Source organism: Ichthyophthirius multifiliis (assembly GCF_000220395.1).
Source record: "Ichthyophthirius multifiliis unplaced genomic scaffold scaff_1120509251209, whole genome shotgun sequence".
In the NCBI taxonomy this organism is placed as follows: Eukaryota; Ciliophora; class Oligohymenophorea; order Hymenostomatida; genus Ichthyophthirius; species Ichthyophthirius multifiliis.
In genome coordinates this window covers 1-22,302 of record NW_004086098.1, presented here as the reverse complement: position 1 = coordinate 22,302, position 22,302 = coordinate 1, and the positions used below count along the sequence as shown (strand labels likewise).

General features: G+C 16.2%; 4 protein-coding genes across 4 annotated transcripts, besides 24 other annotated features; all 4 read right to left on the bottom strand. All coding sequences in view use genetic code 6, as the record gives it.

Moving 5' to 3' along the window:
* Positions 1–2,339: 2,339 nt before the first annotated feature.
* Positions 2,340–2,412: a microsatellite.
* A 23-nt stretch (positions 2,413–2,435) lies between these two features.
* Positions 2,436–2,474: a microsatellite.
* Positions 2,475–3,528: 1,054 nt separating this feature from the next.
* Positions 3,529–4,494, bottom strand: IMG5_160050 (hypothetical protein; the record flags this gene model as incomplete). The annotated part of the gene is made up of 2 exons (XM_004030436.1): positions 3,529–3,657; positions 3,739–4,494. The coding sequence occupies 2 exons, from the start codon at positions 4,492–4,494 to the stop codon at positions 3,529–3,531; spliced, it is 885 nt and encodes a 294-aa protein (XP_004030484.1).
* Positions 3,681–3,721: a microsatellite.
* Positions 4,495–5,414: 920 nt separating the features above from the next.
* Positions 5,415–5,456: a microsatellite.
* Positions 5,457–8,148: 2,692 nt separating this feature from the next.
* IMG5_160040 (hypothetical protein) lies at positions 8,149–8,977 on the bottom strand (the record flags this gene model as incomplete). Its single annotated transcript, XM_004030435.1, has 4 exons — positions 8,149–8,178; positions 8,274–8,358; positions 8,560–8,890; positions 8,935–8,977. 4 exons carry the CDS (start codon positions 8,975–8,977, stop codon positions 8,149–8,151), a joined length of 489 nt encoding a protein of 162 aa, XP_004030483.1.
* Positions 8,829–8,864: a microsatellite.
* A 3,507-nt stretch (positions 8,978–12,484) lies between the features above and the next one.
* Positions 12,485–12,536: a microsatellite.
* Positions 12,537–12,643: 107 nt separating this feature from the next.
* Positions 12,644–12,782: a microsatellite.
* A 124-nt stretch (positions 12,783–12,906) lies between these two features.
* On the bottom strand, positions 12,907–14,131 carry IMG5_160030 (protein kinase domain protein; the record flags this gene model as incomplete). The annotated part of the gene is made up of 2 exons (XM_004030434.1): positions 12,907–13,525; positions 13,617–14,131. The coding sequence occupies 2 exons, from the start codon at positions 14,129–14,131 to the stop codon at positions 12,907–12,909; spliced, it is 1,134 nt and encodes a 377-aa protein (XP_004030482.1).
* Positions 14,132–14,655: 524 nt separating this feature from the next.
* Positions 14,656–14,699: a microsatellite.
* Positions 14,680–14,726: a microsatellite.
* Positions 14,727–14,889: 163 nt separating this feature from the next.
* Positions 14,890–14,972: a microsatellite.
* A 550-nt stretch (positions 14,973–15,522) lies between these two features.
* Positions 15,523–15,558: a microsatellite.
* A 1,791-nt stretch (positions 15,559–17,349) lies between these two features.
* On the bottom strand, positions 17,350–19,988 carry IMG5_160020 (NLI interacting factor-like phosphatase family protein, putative; the record flags this gene model as incomplete). The annotated part of the gene is made up of 7 exons (XM_004030433.1): positions 17,350–17,368; positions 17,559–17,723; positions 19,111–19,211; positions 19,294–19,413; positions 19,548–19,694; positions 19,739–19,858; positions 19,902–19,988. Coding segments are annotated over 7 exons (759 nt in total), but the record flags the coding sequence as incomplete, so codon positions are not given.
* Positions 18,122–18,159: a microsatellite.
* Positions 18,185–18,236: a microsatellite.
* Positions 18,191–18,227: a microsatellite.
* Positions 18,280–18,320: a microsatellite.
* Positions 19,232–19,289: a microsatellite.
* Positions 19,422–19,517: a microsatellite.
* Positions 19,425–19,517: a microsatellite.
* Positions 19,470–19,540: a microsatellite.
* Positions 19,506–19,542: a microsatellite.
* Positions 19,989–20,629: 641 nt separating the features above from the next.
* Positions 20,630–20,682: a microsatellite.
* Positions 20,683–20,717: 35 nt separating this feature from the next.
* Positions 20,718–20,756: a microsatellite.
* Positions 20,728–20,775: a microsatellite.
* Positions 20,776–22,190: 1,415 nt separating this feature from the next.
* Positions 22,191–22,227: a microsatellite.
* Positions 22,228–22,302: the final 75 nt, after the last annotated feature.

Below are 22,302 nucleotides of genomic sequence, written 5' to 3'. Positions count from 1 at the left end.
TCATTTTGTACAATTTAGGTTATTATATTATATTTTTTTATTCAAATATTTGCAATAAAATTTAACTATAATTTCAAAAAACAAAATAAAATTTCTTTATGTAATAAATAAATGTTTTGCTAAAAAATAATAATATTCATAAAAAAGAATTTAAATAAAAATTAAAAATATAATTCTCGGAATATTTTATTAAAATAATTTATTTAATTTTTATTATTTATTTCATATATTAATTTTTTGAATTCAAATATTCATAAATTAAATTTATATAAAAAACTTAGTGATTATTTAAACTGATTTATTAATTATATATCATTCTAATTTGTAAAGACTCCATTTTTATATAATGTTAAAGTTTAAAAAATAAATAATTTTTGTTTGTTTAATAATAAAAATATATTTAGAAAAAGTTTGATTTGTAATATTCTAAATAACAAAATAATTCGTATAAAATAAATATATTTATTAATTAATTTAATATTTATTATCTTTCGACTATTATTTATGTAATTCTAAAAATAAATGGATATTTAAAGCTTAAAATTTTTTATTTTATTCAGTTATATTGGTTTTTCGAAATTGGTACCCAATTTTATTAAGGATTATCATATTCGCTAAAAGTATAAATTAAAAAAGTAGACAGTTATGCTTCTATTATATTTTTTTTATTTATATTTTAAGTTTTAAGCTGCAAATATTTGGTGAAATTCCGAAAATCTTATTGATGAATTAATTATTTTTTTATTTTTATTAATTAGGTATTTATGGATGAACTTTTTGATATCTTAAAAGGAAAATTTAATCATAAAAATAAGTAATTCAGTAAATAATTAAATTAATACCTTAAATAAATATAATTAAATATGGAAACATTATTTAAAATGTTTATAGTATATAATTAGAATAAATATATACACAAAATTTATAATGAAATAAGAATAAAATATTCTATTAAGCAGAAAAGGTAAAGAAAATTTATTGGACAATATTTTATAATTTTTGGTGAAACTAAAATACACTATGAATATTTATAATAATAAGATTTTTTTTTATGCAAAAAAATGTATTCAACATATTGTGAAAATAAAATTCTAATAAAATTTATTTTTTTATAATCTTAAATATAATAAGTTTAATACTATTGATTTCAAAACTAAATCAGATTAAAGCACTTTCATACACCTCTTTTTCAAATTAAGTAACTTTATTTTTAGAGGAGAGTCGAAGATTTATAGATATGGTTATTACGTTCTAAGTTTAAATATATTTTATAAAAAAATAAAATTAAAATTTTATCAGAATTTCGGGAGGAGAAAAGGTTTTTAGGTTGTGTTTAAATGTTTTTGAATAAAATAGCGAATTTTTAACTGATTTTTATTACTTTTTTTGATTAATTTATTTTTTTATTTGTTTCATGAATTAATCTAAACTATGTAATATATTTTTTATTAATAAATGATACAATTTTTTTTTAAATTTTAAAATAATTTGTGCATTAATACTTAAATAATTATCTTTAATAAAATAAATATTAGTAATATAAGAATTAAATTTATTTAATTATTTTATTATCTAATTTAAGAATTAATAATACCTTTCTTTATTTTAAGTATGTAATTTTTAAAAAATTAATTTTGTTTTAATTGATTTTCGAAATCAAATTATCTTAATTTTTATCTAATTAATTTAAAAAAAAATATTTTGTTAAAAAAAGGAAAACTAGGTTTTTTTTTTAATAAAATCATCGTCTGTGTAACTTTAAATGGTAACTTAGCAAGAATATTTCTATGATTGAAAATAAAGGATTAGTAAGAGATTCTCGTGGTAGAAGCATAGGAGTCTTTTAATATCTTCCCTTATTTCCTTATAGTATACGGACGGATACTATAGTAGGCCGGCGACGTAAGGATTAGGTATGTCCTTTTCACTAAATAAACCTAACGACTTTTGATAATACTCGGAGTCTTCTCCTGTTTTGGGAAGAAAATTTAGAATTGTTCGCGATTTGCTACTTTAAAGAAAAGAAAAATTTATATATATTTTTTTTCGTTTCTTTAGAATATACTAGAAATAATTATATATTACATATTTTTTGTTTGTTTGTTTATTTTCTTATTTTTATAATATTTATTATGAGTCTAATTATCTTATTTCAATTAAATTAGGTACAATATTCTGTCCTGATCTTTAGGGATCTTCCATACATACAATTAGTTTTAATTATTTATAATTCCATAATTTTTGATTTTAATATTTTTAATAAATAAATATTAATAAAAATAGCGTTTTGAAATTTTTAATTAAAAATTTAAATTATTATAAATATTTGTTATTCAAATTTATTTTATAATTTTAAACTTTCAAATTTAGAATTATTTTATAATTTTAAACTTTCAAATTTAAAATGTATTTAACTAATTTACTTTGAAATCTTATTTTTAAAATCATATTTTTTAAAAACAATTTTTTCAAATTTTAGGAGTCCGATTAAAATTTAAATCAGAAACTATTTAATAGGTTTTTCAATGTTTTTTTCATAATTCTTATATTAAATTATAATATTCGATAATAGCAATATTAAAAATTAGGATATTGATTTTCAAGACAACAAATTTTTTTTGATATTATACTGATTTAATATTTATGTGAATCCAATTTTGGATATTCACTTTAATTTAATTTTTATAATTTGAAAATATATTATGATATCAATATAAAAAATACATTTCTCATAATATAATTAAATATAATATTTTTTTCATAATTTAATTGTACTGTCCTTTATGGTTTTTATTGCACTTTTTTTATATTATTATTTTTTTTCAAGGTTTGTTAATTATTAATTTAATTCTTTTTCTTATTTAATAAGTTAAGCAAATTCAATATTTAATTCAGAATTTTTACAGTCAAATTCTTCTTTTTTTTATTTTTAAAATCCAATTTATGTTTCTAATTGTTCATGATTTTTTTAAAACTCTTATTCTGTTTAAGAAATTTCATTATTAATCTTATCTAATTCTTGAAAAACTCGATTTCTCTCGATTTCAATAATTTAGAATTCTTATTTTAATTTGTTAAGTTCCTCTATTAATTATTATTTTTTAGTCTCAAACTTTAAACTTTTTTCTTCTAAAAAAAATAAATAAAATAATGTTTTAAAAAGTAATATAAATAAAAAAATTATAATAAAAAAACCTATAAGTTATTTTTTTCTTTCAATTAATCTTAGTTAATCATCAATTTTATTTTTTAATTCTTTTCTTTTTTCAGCTTCACTTCTTTTAATAGTATCCAATTTGTGCGATAATTAGTTTTTATAAGTTTCTAAATCATTAATTTTTTTTTCTTAAGCCTCTAATCTTTTTCTTTCTGCTATAATCTTTTTTTATTCATATTTTAATCTGTATATTTCAGTTTTTATTTTATTAGGTTCTCTTTCTTCTAACTCTATTAAATTTCTCTATAAAATTTTCTTAACTCTATTTAAAAAACATAAAGATAATCTGTTACCATTAACTAAAAATTCAGTCAAACTTTTATTTTTCTCTAATATTTCTAATAAAATTTTCTCAATTTTTTCAGATATAAAATTATCAATTGTCTTAATAGACCTTATAAATTCAAAGTTTTCTATTCTTTCTAAAAAATGTAATATACCTTATTTGTGAAAAAATGTATATATAAATAAATAAATAAATAAATAAATAAATAAATAATATAATATTTTTTTTTTTTCACCTGCATCTCCAATTCTCGAGCTCGAAAATTCAATTTTTTCTAATTTTATTACATTTTCGCTTTATCTTGCTTTATCAGCAATTATAATAAGACTTTCATCTCCAAGTAGATTTTTACTTATATTTAGAATTTTAATTCCTGAATATTGTAAAGCATCTGCTAAATATTAAATTCCTACTGGTGTAATTTCATTTAATGATACATCTAATTCTTCCAAAATATTGTTTTCATACAATACTTCACTTATAAGTTATAAACCTTCATCTCTAATTCCATTGCCTTTTAAATTTAAAGATTATAAACTTTTAGATATAAAAAGTCCGTTTCTAAATTCTCGCACACCTCCAACTAATAATTCATTGTATTCTAAATTTAATTTTTTTAAATTTTTATTTTATTCAATATATGTTTTTAGAGTAATTCCTATCCCCATTTTAATATAATTTTTTCCTAAATCTAAAGATTCTAAATTTGTTGCCGCTTTTAAAATAAATTCTGCACCTGCTGTTTTAAGTTCGTTTTCGGCTATTGTAAGATTTTTTAATGTTTTGTTTTGTTTTAAAGCTGTTCCTATTATATCTCCTCCTGTAACTCCTATATCGTTATCTTATAATCGGATTGTTTCTATATTTTTATTTTATAAAATTAATGCAGCTATACATTTTGCTCCATCTACTCCAAATGAATTCTTTCTTATACTTCCTTCCTGAATTCCGAGATCTAGGGTTTTTATGTAAATGTTCTTTGATAAATCATCAACTATCATCTCAAATCCAGCTTCAGAAATCATATTTGACGATAAATTTAAATGCCTTATTTTAGTATTTGCTATTATTTATTTAATTGAATGCATTCCATTGTCTGATATAGCATTGTCTGCTAGATTTAATGTATCATAGTTATATATTTCCTTTTTATTTTAATCAATTTATGATTAATCTTTTTTATATAAGTCTGCCTATAAAAGACTACTTAAAGTTATCATACTGTTTACCCCTAAACGCATGGAATTCATATTTAATATATTACTAAACTTTTTTTAGTTTCTTCGGTTAAATTCATCTTTGAAAACTTATGCTTTTTCTTTTTGAATATGCTTTTTTTATTTTTTAACTTATTTTTTTTTTAGTAAAAATACTTCGCCTGTGTCGTTACATCTTGCATTATATAACTCTGCTTAAAGTTAATTTTCAAATATTTAAAAGATAGGGTTTTTTTAAAAAATTAAAGGCAGTTCTCCATTTTCATCAACTAATCTTTACTATTCCTTTTTTTCTAACTCCTTATATTTCTCTTCACCATTTAGGTCTATTTTTTTCTTTAAAAAATTATTTCCTGCTGTTTTTGGGCGAGACAATTTTTCTAATCTTTCTTTTTTCATATTTACTATTAATAAATAATTTTATTGTGTATAAATAATATTAATTAATTTTTTTATAAAAGTTATATATTTTTAAAAGAATATTTGTTAAAGAATTTTATTATTTAAATAATTTGCAAAAAATGTGTAATATTTAATTTTATTTATTAAAATTTATTAATGGAAATATAATAAAATATATAAACTTAATTAATTTAAATATTTTTGAAATATATTTTATCCACATATTTTAAATGTTTTTTGAGTTAATAATAATAATAATAATTTTTTAATAAACTCAGGTATGATGATAGAATAATATTTAAATAATATATTAATTTTAAATATTATATAATATGAATATATTGCACCATTTATAGCGTATTTGAATATTTATCATTTAAAAAAACTATTGAAAATAAAAGTCTAAAAAATTACAAATTAGATTAAATTTAAGTTACTATTGAACATTGAAAATCTAAGCAAATATTTAGAATTATTATAATTAAAGGGAAAATATTATTAAAAAATAAATAAAATTTTAAATATTCAAACATTAAAAAAAAAAGTATTTACTAATTTTATATAAAATAAGATTTATCCAATTTTTCAAGATTATATTTATAGAGCTATTTTTTTAGATTTATTCTATAAACACCAATCAAAAAAATAAAAAATGATTTTTAAATTGAAATTTAATTAATAAAGGAAATAAAAATTCTACTAAAAAAATTAATTAATTTGAATGGCACTTAAAATGAATAGTATTATATTTTAAATAATAGGAAAAGTTATGCTAAAAATATAAAAACTAAAGAATAATAATTCTACTTAACATGTAAAAATTAAAAAAATTATAGACTAATATACTAAATTATTAAATAAATAATTAGTTTACAATATTAATAGTTTTATTAAACATTTCACTTAAATTTTAAAATAAAACAAATAATTTAATCTATTAATTATTACTTAAAATTATTTACTATAAACTTATATGGTTAATATATTTTAATGGTAAAGATAAAAAATGTATTAATATTATTTTTTTTTTATTTTTTTTAGTAAAATAAAATAAAATTAATTATTTTTTTAATTCTGAATATAAAATTAATTTATATATAATTTAATAATTTTTTTTTTAATTTTAAATTAAATATTATTGATAATATTTACAAAAGAGATTATTATAAAATACATTAAACTGAATTTTTTATATATATTAAACTACATTTATAAACTTTTATATTAGTGTAAAGAGTAAATAATATAATTATGTAAATTAGTATAATTAATATTTTCTTTTAAATAAATATAAAAAAGTAATTATTAGCTTACGATAAAATTTATAAAATCAATATATTATATGTTCATATTGTTTTTTTATTGTTTTTATTTTTAGAAAAATAGTCAATCAAAAAAAATATGTAATTATTCATTTTCTGGCTTTTTTCTATTTTTCGATTGATTATTTTAAAATAAAAAATATGGACAAGTAATAAATAATATGAAAAAATATTCTATGATATTACAAATAAATATTGAAATAAACAAATATATAACATATCTTTTAAAAAATTATTTATGAAAAAGAAATAATAATTATATATAATATTAATAATATTTGATATTGAATATATTATTAATATTACATATTTTATTAAAAAAAATGAATATTAAGTATTTCTTTATTATTAAATATAATATTTACTTTTTTAAAAAAATATTTAAAAAAAGAAAATTATTTTTTAATAGAAATTTTATGAAAATATGTAGCGTAATATACATATATATAATATCAAAATATTTATTTATAATTTAATTCATTTTTTAAATTTTTAGTTATTCCGATTTTAGTTATAATGCTTTGAACATAATTTTTATACTATATTATATCTTTTTCTTAAATATTCAAATTATTTTTTTCTATAAAATAAGCTGCATAAAGTAGAGCTAACTTTTAATTAAAATTTCCTTTAATTAAATCGATGTTTAAGAACTCCCATTTCAGAATGTTAATATTTTTATTTTATTTTAAATCATTTTCTTTTTCAAGGAATTTCCAAATATTTGATAATATCTTATTATTAAGGCCCACCCCATCATTTTAATCTTTAATTATCTCATATAAAATTATTTGACTTTATTTAAAATCAACAACAGCTATACTAACTTATAAATAACTTCTAAAAATTGGAATTAATAATAATCCAAAAATATCAAAAATAGATTTTTTTTCACCTGAAAATTATTCAGTATATTATTATGCTTTTTAAATTGATCCTTCAGTAACAAAAGTATAATTATTACTAAGTATTTAATAAAAACTACAAGTAAAAACAAGTTTTTTGTTAATTTATTAATTATTTTTTTCTTATAAAAACTTCATATAAAAATTAAAAATATTTTCAGAAAATTGATCTTCTTTAACCAAAATATCAAATTCATCTTTTTTAATAATTTTTCCATATCTAGCAGCCAAAATATTATTTTCATTTTCTTAAACTTTAGCTTAAAATTTTCCAGAAATCTCGCTTTTAGGCATAAAACTTTTTTATGATGGTAAAAATTCAATTATTTATTCATTTTAAGCCAATCTTGAATCTAAAATAGATTTTTTTTATGTTTGTAATGTATTAAGTTATTGAGATTATACTGAATTATTTTACTATATTGAACTGCCTAGAATTCGGGAATTTGTTTATTGTTACTATTGTATTAAAGATCTTTATATCTAAGGTAATTATTAACTAGATCTTTAATTAAATTAAGGCCCTTTTTAATTATTTGTTGCGCTGTTTAAAGGGGGCAAGTTGGTCTGTATTGCTTTTTGTATTGTATTATTTTATTAAATTGAAAATTTTTCATTTAATCCAAGCTTTTGAAGAAGTTAATTATGAAACCTATGATTGTATTCATCTAAAAGTTGTTTATACATTTCTGGTTAGTATTGATAATAATACCATAAAATTTGCTAAAATGCTTAATAATTTTGGACAATTTCTTCACGTTCTTATTCTGGATCTTCAAAGGTAAGTCCATATTTATAATCAATATTCATTTTATTTTAAATCTCTTTCCTATAACGATTTAAAATATTATACATTTATTCTCCATTCATCAATAGTGTTTAGTTTTGCATTGTGAAAGGCATTGTTTTATCAATTTTATCTACTTTTACGTTGAACTTTTCAATTGAGTTTATATATTTTTTTGCTAAATCAGGCTCTGGATTTTTGATTTCATGTACAATATTATTTCTGATTTTTTCTAATAATTATATTAATTATTCGCGAGTTAGTTATACTTCTTCGTCTAAGTCATTATATTAAATTGGAAGATTTGGACTATAAGAAAAGACACTTTTTTCGCTTTTATCATCTTGTATTTATACTTGTACGCTTTTGGTTGACATTGGTATTTTTTTTTGAACAGGTTTTTCTATATATTTTATTATTTACTGACTTTTTCTTTGAGTCTATTAGGGAAGAGTTGGTCTTGTTTTGATTTTTGCTGGTGGTTCTAATTCTATTTCTTTTAAAATTACATCGCACTCAATTTTTAAAGGAATATTTGAAGGCTTGTTAACTTAATCAGGATTTTAGATATGTAAAATCCCATCTTTAAGTTATTCTGGGGGTGAAGGAGGCGGCGGAGGTTATAAGATGGGAGCAGGCACTAAAGATGGCTTACTGCTTGGTGGTTTTTCTAATACAGGCTCATTAATATCAGCAGCAGGATTAGCAGCAGGAGTAGCAGCAGGAGTTTATTATTCTGGTTTTTGATAATTATCTTTGTGTTTTCTATAATAATTTTCAGTACATTATAAAATTAACCATTAAATAATTTAAGGTTGATGATTTATAACTTTGAGTTCATTAGCTGTAGTTTTTTTGAGAATTTAAATAGTTTTTTAAGATATAAATTAATAATAATAATAAAATATGTAAAAACCAGAAAATTTTTTGTATTCAGGTTTAGATATTCCAAAGTTAGGAAAAATGTTGAAATTAATTTTATTTTTTGCCTACGAATACGCTATATTATTAATCATATATTATAATAAAGATTACATATTTTATTCTGAAGAAAAGTTTTCTTTGAAATAATTTATTAAATACGCTTTTTTACTTCTTATATGATAAAAAAGTAAACTCCAAACTTCTTAATATAGGAAAATCACACTTAACCATTCATACTTATTAATTTCATTTAGACCTAAATTAAATTCTAATCCTTAAAAATATTCAAATTCACATGTATTTTTTTACTTGTCAAAGCTTTTTATATTTAATCCCAAATAATATATTTACCATTTAAATTAATCATATTAATTGAAATTTTCTAAATAATTAATTATAAAAACCATTATATTAGGAACAATTTATTAATTTTCAAGAAATGTATCAATATTATCTATTGTAATTTAATTGTTTGTATAATCTTCAAATGCAGTATCGCTACTTTAACGTTCTTTTTTTATTTCGTTTTTATAAAAACTTATTAATCGATCATGTTCTTATATACTGTAGTCACTTAATAAAGGAGCTTCTTAAGGTTCACATTAATAAGGCTAGTTTTGAAAATAAATAAAGTTTGTTTTTTAATCACAAACTGGAAACCATGTTAAGTCTTTATTTACTTTTACTTATTTTAAATTTTTTTGTTTTTTATTATCAATCTAATCTATTATTTCTTATAATTATTCATCAATAAAAAAATCTTTTAAATATAGATCAACAAAACATATTTTACATTCAAATTAATATGCTATATTATGTTGACTTTTTACATATTCTTCAATTATTTAATTTTGTGTATGAATACATTGTACCTTTAAACAACGGGTGTTTCTAAAAGGTATTATTTTTTAATTTTAACCATCACTTATAACATATAAGTCAAATATTGCAGATTCAGTTCCTTTATCTTTTTAAAATTATGATAATAACAAATTTTTCTTTGGCTTTTTTTAATCTAAATATTATTAAGGTGTTAGATATTATGACATGAAATATTTTTTATATATATATTAATATTTATAATGATATTATACTTTTTTTTTAAATTAACTTTTAAATAATAACTTTAGATTATTTTTCTTTTAAATATATATTTTATATTACAGATAATAAAAATGAATAAATTTATTTCGAATTTTAAAATTATTGATATTTTAAAGAAATATAATAAAAAGATATAAAACTAGAATACTAATAACATTAAATTAATATAATTGAATTTTAAATCACATAAGTACCTTATTTAATTTTAATTTTTTTCATAAATGTATATTAGCATATAGTTATAAGAATTAGATCTTTTCTTTAAACTTATTTTAATTTATGTTATTGTTAATAAGGTAAATATTCTTAAGACAATTATTTTAATTTTTTTATAAATAATCTAACAAATAATCTAAGGCTAATTCACTTAAATCATTATTAGTTAAATTTAGAGTATGGACACTTTGTCTACTTTAGAGCATACCATCTAACAAAACTTTTAAACCTGAATCAGATATTTTGTTTTTTGCCAATTTAATACTATCAATTTTAATTAATGTGCTTGATATATAATGTGCTATATCTTCACATTATAAATCATTAATGTCTTCGTTTACAAGTTCGATTTAATCTAAATAAGAATTTTTTTTTAGCTTTTCTAAAATTTGATTTAATTTATCAGATTATTTTAGATTACTTTTTTTTATTAATTTTAAATTATTACTCTTTTTTGAAGTGACACTATGTTAAGTAGTCTAAATTTTACATGTATTAGAATAATTTTCATATGATTTTTATTAACTTTTTGTTAATATAATAGAATTATTCTATAATGTTTTAGAAAAAGATTAATTTAATTTTTGTTGACTTGTGTTTATTTTTTTAAAAAATCTAGCACTTTACATATCTGTCAGTTATTTATCAGCCTAAGGAGTTTTATTTCTAAAATATTTAGTTATAATTACAGGTGTTTTATGATTTAAATGTTTATTTTCAAATGAAAAACTATTATTATTAAAAGTATTTTTTTATTTTTATGATTATTATTTTTCTTATTTATATTGTATTGTAACACAATTTTATATTGTATGACTAGAAGAGTTATTAATATTTAATTTTATGCATTTAATATTATTTTAGACATCATTTAAAGGGAAATTAATCATATTTTTATATTCTTTTTATAATTAAATTCCTTATTAAACTAATTATTCCTTTTATTTTAAAAAGTCAATGTTTAATTAATTTTTTTTAATACATTCTTCATGATGAATTTTAAATTTTTCAATACTTTAATTTAATAAAATATTTTGAATAATTTTAATATATATATATTTACATATTTGACCATTCTTTTATTTTTTTAAAGATATTATTTTAATTACAAGTCTTATCTTATATATGAGAAAATATTTATTCTAATTTTATTAAACATTTTTTTTACTGTTATTATAATAAATTTTATAAATTATTAAATTCTTCAGATATTTTTAGTTTTAATTCTTATTTTTACTAATCAACTTCTTTTTAAATAACATTTTTTATGTTAATATTAAAGTTATCCTCATAATTTTAAAACTAATTTTATATTTATTATATTTTTTTAAGTTTATTAATATATCTTAGTTGATTTCGCTTTCTGATAAAATTTTATGCCCTTTGTGTTCTCCAAATAAAGCGCAATGTGAGCAAATCTTTTTTATTTTTTATTATTTTTTAATATACATATTATTTACTTTTTAAAAGCATTATATGCAAACTAAATCCTTACATTTTTAATGTTTTATGCATTCGTTTTAATTATTATCATATTAATTTTGAATTGAGGAAATTTAATAATTGTTTAATTATGAAGCATTCTTTAATGACATTATTTCTTAATCGTCATTTTCTGTATTTAAATTATTTTGTGTTGAAAGATTATTATTAAAGTTGTATTTTTTAATACATCTAATTATTTCTTCATATTGCATTTTTTAATTATAATTACAATTTGTTTATGGAGAATAATTAGAATTAGTAATAAGAAAATTATTTTATTCTGTTTTATTATATTAAGGACTTGAAAAAAAAGTATTTATTTTTTCAGTTTTTTCTATTTTTCTTAATTACCTTAATCTACTTAATTAAAAATCTAAAAACTAGAAATACTATCTCTATTACATAGTATAATTTAACTATTTATTTTTATTTATTTTATTGATTTTTGGTTAAATTTTTACTTATTGTGTGGACAAAAAAATGTAGTTTATGATTCAATTAAATTTTTTTAAATGCATTAAGTACAAAGAATATGTCCGCAATCTGGAATAATTCTTGGTAAATGATCTTTTTTATCATATGGATTTTTGCATAATTAACAAGTAGTCATTTATAACATATTATATATATTTTTTTATATATTTAATTATATATAATTAATAATATATATTGAAATGATTAATATTATTTTATTTATATAGTAAATAAATTATTTATATTTAACATTTTATATATAAAATCAATAATAAATATATATAATACATTATTTAATTTATTTTATTTAATATTTAATATTTAATATTTAATATTTAATATTTAATATTTAATATTTATTAATATTTAATATTTAATATTTAATATTTAATATTTAATATTTAATATTTAATATTTAATATTTAATATTTAATATTTAATATATAAAATATGATTAAAGAGAAATTAAATTTAAAATAAAAATATAATTTATATAGAAAAATATTTATATATTAATTGAATTATATAAAATATATATAAATTTTAATTATTTTTTTGTTATAAAATTCAATAATTATTATAAGAAAAGCCTAATTAAAAATAAAATAGTTAATATATTATTAATTTTTATAAAACATTACCTTAAAATTTTTTATCAAAATAAGTATTGTAATAAGAAGAACTTTAAGAAATAGGATTATCATTAACAAATTGATAATCAATATGAGAAATATCAGTTTCAAATTATTTAACAATAGTAAAAGCAGGGCTAACTTTTTTCTCTCTAATTTAATCCCAGTTAATAACGTGAAGAGCTTTGTGTTGTTTACATTATTATAAATTCATTCTTTTCTAAGGATTTCTTTATAATAAATTAATAATAAAATCTTTAAATTCTATTGAACAATTCAAAGAGGAACATATTTGATTAATATCTGTATTTAAGATTTCATATTCATTTTAAAATGGAGGTTTTCCACTAATTAATTCAAAACATAAGCATCCTAATGTCCAATAATCAATTTCTCTGCCATATCCTTTGCCTGTAAATATTTCTGGTGCATAATATTACTTAGTTCCACAAACAGATTTCATATTTTAGTTATTTTATTGCATTTTCGATAAACCAAAATCAGCCAATTTAATATATCCATCAATATCTATGAGTACATTTTCAGGTTTTAAGCTTTTTAATTTAATTTTATATATTTATACACATTTTAAAAAAAGTTAAATTAAATTATTATATTATTTCTACACATTTATTTTTTATATACTCTCTGTAAATTATATTAAGGTCATGCAAATATTCTAATCCAAGAACAATTTGTGCGACATAAAATAAAGTTTAACTTTCATTAAATGTTTTCTTTCTCCATAGCAAGTTGAATAATTCACCTCCTGGACAATATTCTAATAAAAAGAATAACTTTTTATTATTTTGAAATGCTGAGTAATGTTTTATTATAAAAGGATGATTTGTATTTATTAATATGTTTCTTTCTGTAATCAAATTCCTATATTGATTTTTTTCATGTATTAATTTCTTCTTTAATATTTTTAATGCATATAATTTTTTATCATCTTTTTTTCTAACCAAAACTACTTTGGAAAATGATCCTTTCCCTATTACATTTAACAAAGTAAAATCTTACAAACTCATTCCTTTAATTTGGTTTTATTTATTTATTTGTTAGGAATATAATTAAGTTTGGAATTAATTTTATCTTTCATTATTAATTACATTTATTTTTTAACCACTTTCTTCAAAACATAAGCATATTTAAAACATTTATTAATTATTATTTTTTATTTTTTTAAATATTTATTAATTTTATAGACTTTTTCTATTTATATATATTAATAAATATGTTTTAAAGAATTTTTTAAAATTTATTTTATTTATTATTAAAAATCAAATATTTCTTTTTTATTTTAAAAAACATCTTATTATTTTTTTTCACATATTTTTAGTTTGTTAGAATAAATTTGGACATAGAATATTTTAAAATTATTGATATTTTTTTCTTTTTGATAAAACTATTTTAATAATAAAATTAGCTTTTATGAATTATTAAAAGTGATAAAAATATTGAATATATGGATAAAATTATGTAAATAATATAATTAAAAAGTATAACTACATAAATTATTATAATCTAATTATTTATTTATGAAAATTAACTATGGTAATATTAATATTATTAATGTTTTTGAAATAAAAAATATTTTAAATTAATAATAATAATATTCTATTAATTTTATAGATAGACATTCTAAAAACATTTTTTTCAGCTTATATGAAAATATTCTTTATTTTATTTATTTTTTAATAATTTTTAATTTATTATTTATATAATAAATTACTTATTAATTAATTTTTTATAAAAATAAAAATAATTAATATATTTTTTTTTAATTAGTTTCAAAATTTACACAAGTCTTTTCTTTATTTTGATTATAAAATTAAATATATTTTCTTTTAAATACATATTTTTAAAAAAAATTTAAAGGGATAAAATTTTAAAATTAAATTATAGATTTCGCCAATTTAATTTTTTTCTTTATTTAAATAAAATAATATTTTAATCTATATTTTTTTATTTTAAATAAATTCATGATTTTAATTATATGATTATATTTTTCTTTAAAAATATTAAATAAAAAGTTAAGATTTTTAAAATAAACATAATACATTATAAAAAAATTAAATAGATGGAAATTAAAATAAAAAATTAAATACAAAAATAAAATAATTAATAATATATTTAAAAAAAAAAAATTATGAATGCAAAAAACATATGCAAAATAAAAAAGTTAATAAAATTTTAGAATGTCTATAAAATATTTATATTATAATAATTTTTTTTTGATTATAATTTCTAATTTTATATAGTAACTTTAATATATATTTTGATTTTGATTTATTTAAATTATAAATTTTTAATAAAATTATTTTAATAAATAATTAATTTATCTAAATATATGTTTTATAATTTAGAATCATATCTCTTATCTTTTTTTAAATATTTATGTTAATAAATATAAACAATCATTTAATTTATTTTAATAAGAAATTTAAATATAAATTTGAATTTAATATTACTAAGAAATTTCTTTATTATATTTAGTCTCAATAAAAACGAACAATAAAGAAAATTAAAAATTTGTCATTATTTTGTATTTTTCTTTTTGTTTTTTGTTTTTTTTTTGTTTTTTTATAAAGAAACTTCTTTTAAATTTATTTAATTTAATTGAATATTATTTTTTTAAATATTTTTATTCTATTTTTATGATGATTTCTCTTTTTCTTCTTATTCTATATTAAGAAATTATATCTATTGTTATTTTTAAGTTTGTTATACTTAATATTATTCTTTATAAATTCTAATTTGTTCGCAATAATCTATAAATTAATTTTCGATATTTCTATAAGAAATAATATTATTTAAAACAACAATAATTATAGTAAATAAAATAATCGTTATCAGCCAAAATTAAGCATATATTTATGATTTTTGATTATAAAATATTAGCTAAGAATAAAATACTAAAGCTATTAAACCATTTATGACAAAAGTTAAAAGTATAATTAATAATATAGAAGAAAATGATTCTCTGTTATAATAATCTGGTAATCCTTTTAAAATTACTTTTGGTGAATCATATGTTCTTTAATTTAATATTTAATAATTATTTTATTTTATTTTATTTAAATTTCACCTAAAATATTTTTCTTTATCAAGTTCTTCTATATAATGTTTATATTCTTTCATAAATAATTCAAGTTTTCTATGATTCTTTTCAAGTTTCTATATATAAATTAAATATTGTGAAATTATTTCTAGTTTGCTTTTAATATTTAAATATATATACTATTGAAAAAATATATTGTAATATTATTTAAAAATATTAGACTTTTTTTCTTAATGGAAATGATTAAAATATATAGGTTAATTGTTTAAATAATTATTTTTTTAAATATTTGAAAAGGCAAAAAATAAATATCTTATTAGATAATTTTTTCTTAAATTTTGTATTAGAAATTAATAAGTATATTGATAAACAAGATAATAAACATAAACTAGGTAAAAAAATCATAAAAAATATAATTTATTTTATATATTAAGAAAAACTAATTAAAAAAATAGTTTAAAACGAGAAATAACAAAAAAATGTTTTTATGAGTTAAAAATAATTAATTTAATAGGAAGAATATTTAACCACCTTTAAAAAGGGAAGAATTGGTGAAGAAGTATGATTATATTTTGAATATATTAAGAAAAAGAAATAAAAGCAAAAAAAATATTTATGAATGACATGTTAAATAAAAAAAAATAAGATATAGGAAATAAATGAAATTTTAGAAATTAATAAAAAAAGTAAATAAAAATTAAGATTTTTTCAAGTTAAATATTTAAATAATAAATCTTAATTTAGATTTTAAGTAAATAAATTATTTAAATAATAACCTATATAAATTTTATGAAAACAAATTTGATTTTAAAGAAGATTTTAATATTTTTTTAAAAAATAAATTATAATATCACTTTGTAAAAGTTTTTAATTTATTATCCTAAATATAATTTATTAAATGTCTTAAATAATATAAGAAAAAAAAAATTAATATTATTATTAATTTATTCACAAAAATAAAGGACACTGTATATCTTAATTAAAGTTTTATTAAGTATTTAAAATATCTTATTTAAATATTTAATATGTATATATATAATTTATTTTTACAAAAATCTAAAATATTTAATGTGGTTTAGAAATTTTTATTGAAATGACTTTAACTATTATTTTTAAGTTTTTTTTTATAATTTTTAAGAAATTCATTTTTATATACTTGACATAAAGTTTTAAATTGCAAGATAAAGTTCAAATCTAAAATTAGGAATTTAATTTAAGATTGTTATTTCAACAACTTTTGAAAATATAGTAGTTATAATTTTGCCATTATAATTACTAAACTAGATAATAAGTTAAATAAATATAATTTTATTTTCAAATAATAAATTTATGACTAATATAAATAATTAAATAAAAATAATTTTTCTTTTCATTTTTTTTTAGTAAATACTATAGTTATAATAATAGCAATAACAATCAAGACGACTACTGAGAAAATAACATATTTTTTAGAACCAGATTTTTATTGTTATTATGCTTTTCTTAATTCAATATTTGCGCTTTGAACTTAATTTTATGTTTACTCTGCATTTTCAGCAATTACTTAGATTACTTCACCTTGCTTAACAACCATCTCGCCCATATCACTCATTAAATTATTCATTACAAAAACTTCTTTTTAAATTTAATCTAATTCAGCCTATCTTTCTTCTTATAATTATTTCTCTAAATCAATATCTTCATTAATACTATATTATTTTTAACTTTAAGTATCATCTTATTATTACTATTATGAATAATCAATAGATGCAGATCTTTAAGCAAATTAAATTTTTTAATCGTATTTTTTACTTACTATACTTTTTATTATGATACCAAACCTATCAATTTCTTATTATGCTTATTATTTTAATTAATTAAGTTATGTTTTTTAAGCCTGAGATTTACTTTTTTCCTATAAAAATTAGAAATTTTCTTGCAATGATTTTATTTCAACTTATAATTATTATTTTTGAGTTTCTATTTGATTTTTGTTCTCATCAGTTTGATCTTGATTCATTTTTTAAGTTAATGTATTGTTTAAATTTCTTATTTTTTATAAAGATGTTTAGCATTTTGCATTTAATTATTCATAAGTTAAAATAAGATTTTATTTCATTTTTATTTTATTTTGTTTTTTTTTATGGCTGTGATTATATTAATTTTAAATTTATTTATATCTATATTATTATTTAAATATTATATTATTTTTATATAATATTTTTTAATTTTAATATTTGTTAAAGATTTTTAGATAAAGAATATTATTATTATTATATATAATATTATTATTTATTTAATTATTAATAATAAATTTAATTTATTCAAATTTATTTTTAAAATTCATAAACATTTTTCTTTATACTATCAAAATAATGCAATTATTATATTTTATTCTTATTAATATCACTATTTTTAGTAGTATTTTTTCTAATATTATTATTATCTAGAAGTGCTAGAAAACTTTATTTAGCAACAGGTGAATTCATATTTTAAAAATTATATTAAAATCTAATATTATCAAAGACTTATTTTATATCTTTATGGGCTTAACTATTTTCTTCAATTATTTCTGGTTATGTTTTAAAATCAAATGGATTAATTTATTCTGTATATTTTATATAATCCTCGTATTCTTTAGCTTTTTAAACATTTACTTATTAAACCATTTAACATTTGTTCTAATCCTCATCTAAAAGTTTGTTTCTGACAGAACTTTATAAAGAAATATTTTCATTTTTTACTGAGTTTGTTAATTATGTCACTGCTACTTCTTCTTCTGGAACTTCAATAGTTAGTTCTTTGTTTCCATTTTTTTTGTATTTTTACTACCTTTTTTTTTTTTGTTATTATTTTTATGTTTTTTCATCTTATTTGTCATCTTTTTTTTAAAAATTATCTATTTCTAATTGATTACTTTATATTTTATCATAATTTGTTAATGATTCTTCTATATGTTTCTATTATCTTTTACTTTATGAATTATTATTTAAAATTTCTTTTTCTGTAGATGAACTTTATTAATTTTAAAACTAAATTTTTTATCTAGTTAATTCCATTAATTTAAAATTATCCAAAGAATCCAAAAAAGCTTACTTTTAAAATGATTAAATTTAATTTTTCATATTTCTATATTCAATAACTTCATTTTATTCAAATTCTTTCAACATACATCCTACATGCCTTACGTCATAATTCTGTTTTTAATTAAATTAAAAATAAAAAATAAATATATTTTTAATTATTTAATAAAAAAATATATGTTATTTAATTATATACATCTGATAAAAATATTAAAACTGGTAGTAAACGATAAAGCTCTTCATCATTAACATCATCGAAATAAGATAATATATGTATTGCATTTGCTGGCTAAAATAAAAATGATGTTTCAGAATTCTAATTTTTATTATATATATATATAATTATAAAAATATATATATAATATATTATATATATATATATATATATATAAATATAAAAATTTTTAAATATATATATATTTTTATTCATATTATAATTTTTATTTTTACGTCTATTATTATTATATCTTTTAAATCTCTTTACAATTTAGACATATCTTTTACGAAAATACCATTATACAAGCTACAATTTTCACGAAATAATCTTAAACTACAAACACCCTTTTTATCAATAATATCAATAACTGGATTTGCGTACTAATTTTAAAAAATAATTTAAAATAGTTAATTTATATTTTTACTTCTGATAAGCTTGCAGTATATATAATTATTTCATAATAATTGCTTAATACTTCTAAAAAAATTTCACATCCAGGTCTCTTTTTAACATAAACTACAAAAGACATTCCTTAAACTTTAATCTGATTAATTAATTAATAAACAAAAATTTAATAATATAATTACTAATAAAGAAAAGTCAGCATTATTGATGTAAGTAAATGAACTATGTACTAATGTTTCGTCTAAATCTATTACTAAGGTTTTTTTGTTCTTTTTTTTTTAAATAATATAAAAATAATTTTCTTAATTTAAATGAAATTTATTTAGGATATTTTTAAAATATGTATTTTATTCATTAATAAATATATATTTTTTAATTTATATACTATGTGCTATAAACATTTTGGAGGAACTTTTTAAGGTAAATTTGTTTAAATTATATTATTTTATTATTAATATTATTGTTATTACTAGAGTTATTATTAGTTCTATTCGTAAAGTTTATCTTGTGCTTCTATTTCTCCATCTTACTAATTTTTTATTGGTATTCTACTCTTTTTATTACTTTATTTTATTATATATATAATTATTAGATTTAATAAAAAAATTGTTTATTAACTTTTTTAAACAATAACATAAGCAATTAATCATAGTCCATTTATAATTTTCAATTTAATTATATTCTGCACTTTCAGGATCTATATTTTAAATAGGTTTAGCCTTACCACTTTATTTATTAGTTAAATTAAATATGTTTTATTTTTATAATTTACTCTCTGCCGACTTAAGTCACAAAAGAGGGAATTATTTCAACTTCATTTTTTTTTTATTCTTATTAATTATGATCAGATATGGTAGAAATTTATTCTTCATATTATAATTCTTCAACTTAATCGTTATTATCATTTATGTATTTATTTTTAAATCTATTTTTATATTTATGTTTAATTATTTTTTTATATTTGTTAATTACAATTAAATAAAATAGTTCATTTTTTTATAATTTTAGTTATATAAAATAATTCTTAATTTATAAAAAATAACTATTAATATATAAGATTTATTAATAAAAATACGTTTAAAAAAATTTAAATGTTGTATAAATATTTTTTTTTTTTAAGGATAAAATGCTTATTATATTAATGAATAATTTATATTCCTTTCTTTTAAATATTAAAAAAATATATAGTTTAAAGTATTTTTAAACTTATATATCCTTTTTTAAAAATTTTATAATAAGAAAAATTATTAAAAAATAATTCAAAAATATTAAAAATCTTAAATAATTTTTAAATTTACAATAATAAATTTTTTTAAATACTTTTATATTATTAAAAATTATTAATAAATCAATATTATGAATGTTATAATTTTTTAACAATTTGTAATAATTTATCGACTTTTAATTAGTTTTTATTCATAGTGATATAATCCTAATTTTTTTTTCTTAAATATTAATTTTTTATTAATACAAGATACATATTCAATACTTATAGACGAATTAAATTATTTATCTATATCATTATGTTGTTGATATTTTGTGGTTGTATAAATTTTAATAAAATTTACTCAACTTTTATTTGTTCCTTAATTTGTAAATTATTATTCCACTTTAACGTCGAAAAAAGAAGCTTTTTATATTTTAATATTATTTAAATAAATATCTTTAAAATTAATAATTTTTAATTTATTAAATTCCTATAGTTTATTCATAATTTGGATTTAATCAATTTAAAATAAAATTAAATATAAACTCATCTCATTTAATCTTCTTTATAATATTTTTATAGTTTTTATTAAAAAATAAAAAAATTCAATTTCTGGATATATTATATCCTCATTTTTAATATTCTAAATATTTCTTCATTATATCTCCAGTTAAATGTACTAAACAACAATAAATACATTCATAAATTAGTTTAAATAGTTAGTTAATTTTTTATTATTTTACATGTTTTATTTATTTAGATTTTTCTTCATAAAGTTTTATTTCAAAATTTTAAATAAAATTGATTTTTTTTTATATAATAATATTTTAATATATAATATTAAATTTATCTGATTATTTGTTGTAAAGTTTTTTATTAATATAAAATTTTTGTATAATTTATTATTTTATTTATTATAATTTAAGGGTAGATTCCTTAATTTAAGATAATATTTAATACTCTATTTTATTTAAATTTATATTTGTTTGCTATATTGTATAACATTAATGCACTACTGTATTGTGTCGTTATATATTATTAACATCAATCAAATATTATTTTCTTAATTTTTTTCTAATTTTTTTTATAAAACATAGTAAATAACAATAAAAAAGATGAGAAAAGAAAAAATAAATAAAGACTTTTATTTTCGATTAATTTTTTTTAAAAAATATAATAATTATAGAAAAAAAAAAATATTGTTAATCTATATATTATTTGCTAGATATATAAAATAATAAAATTATTGATAATTAGAAATAATTTATATAATATATAATACTTATATATATATTTACTTAAATTTAGCTATTATTATTATATGTTCTTTTAATATATATTATTTTTATTTTTATCTTTTCGTTCTTTATTAAAAT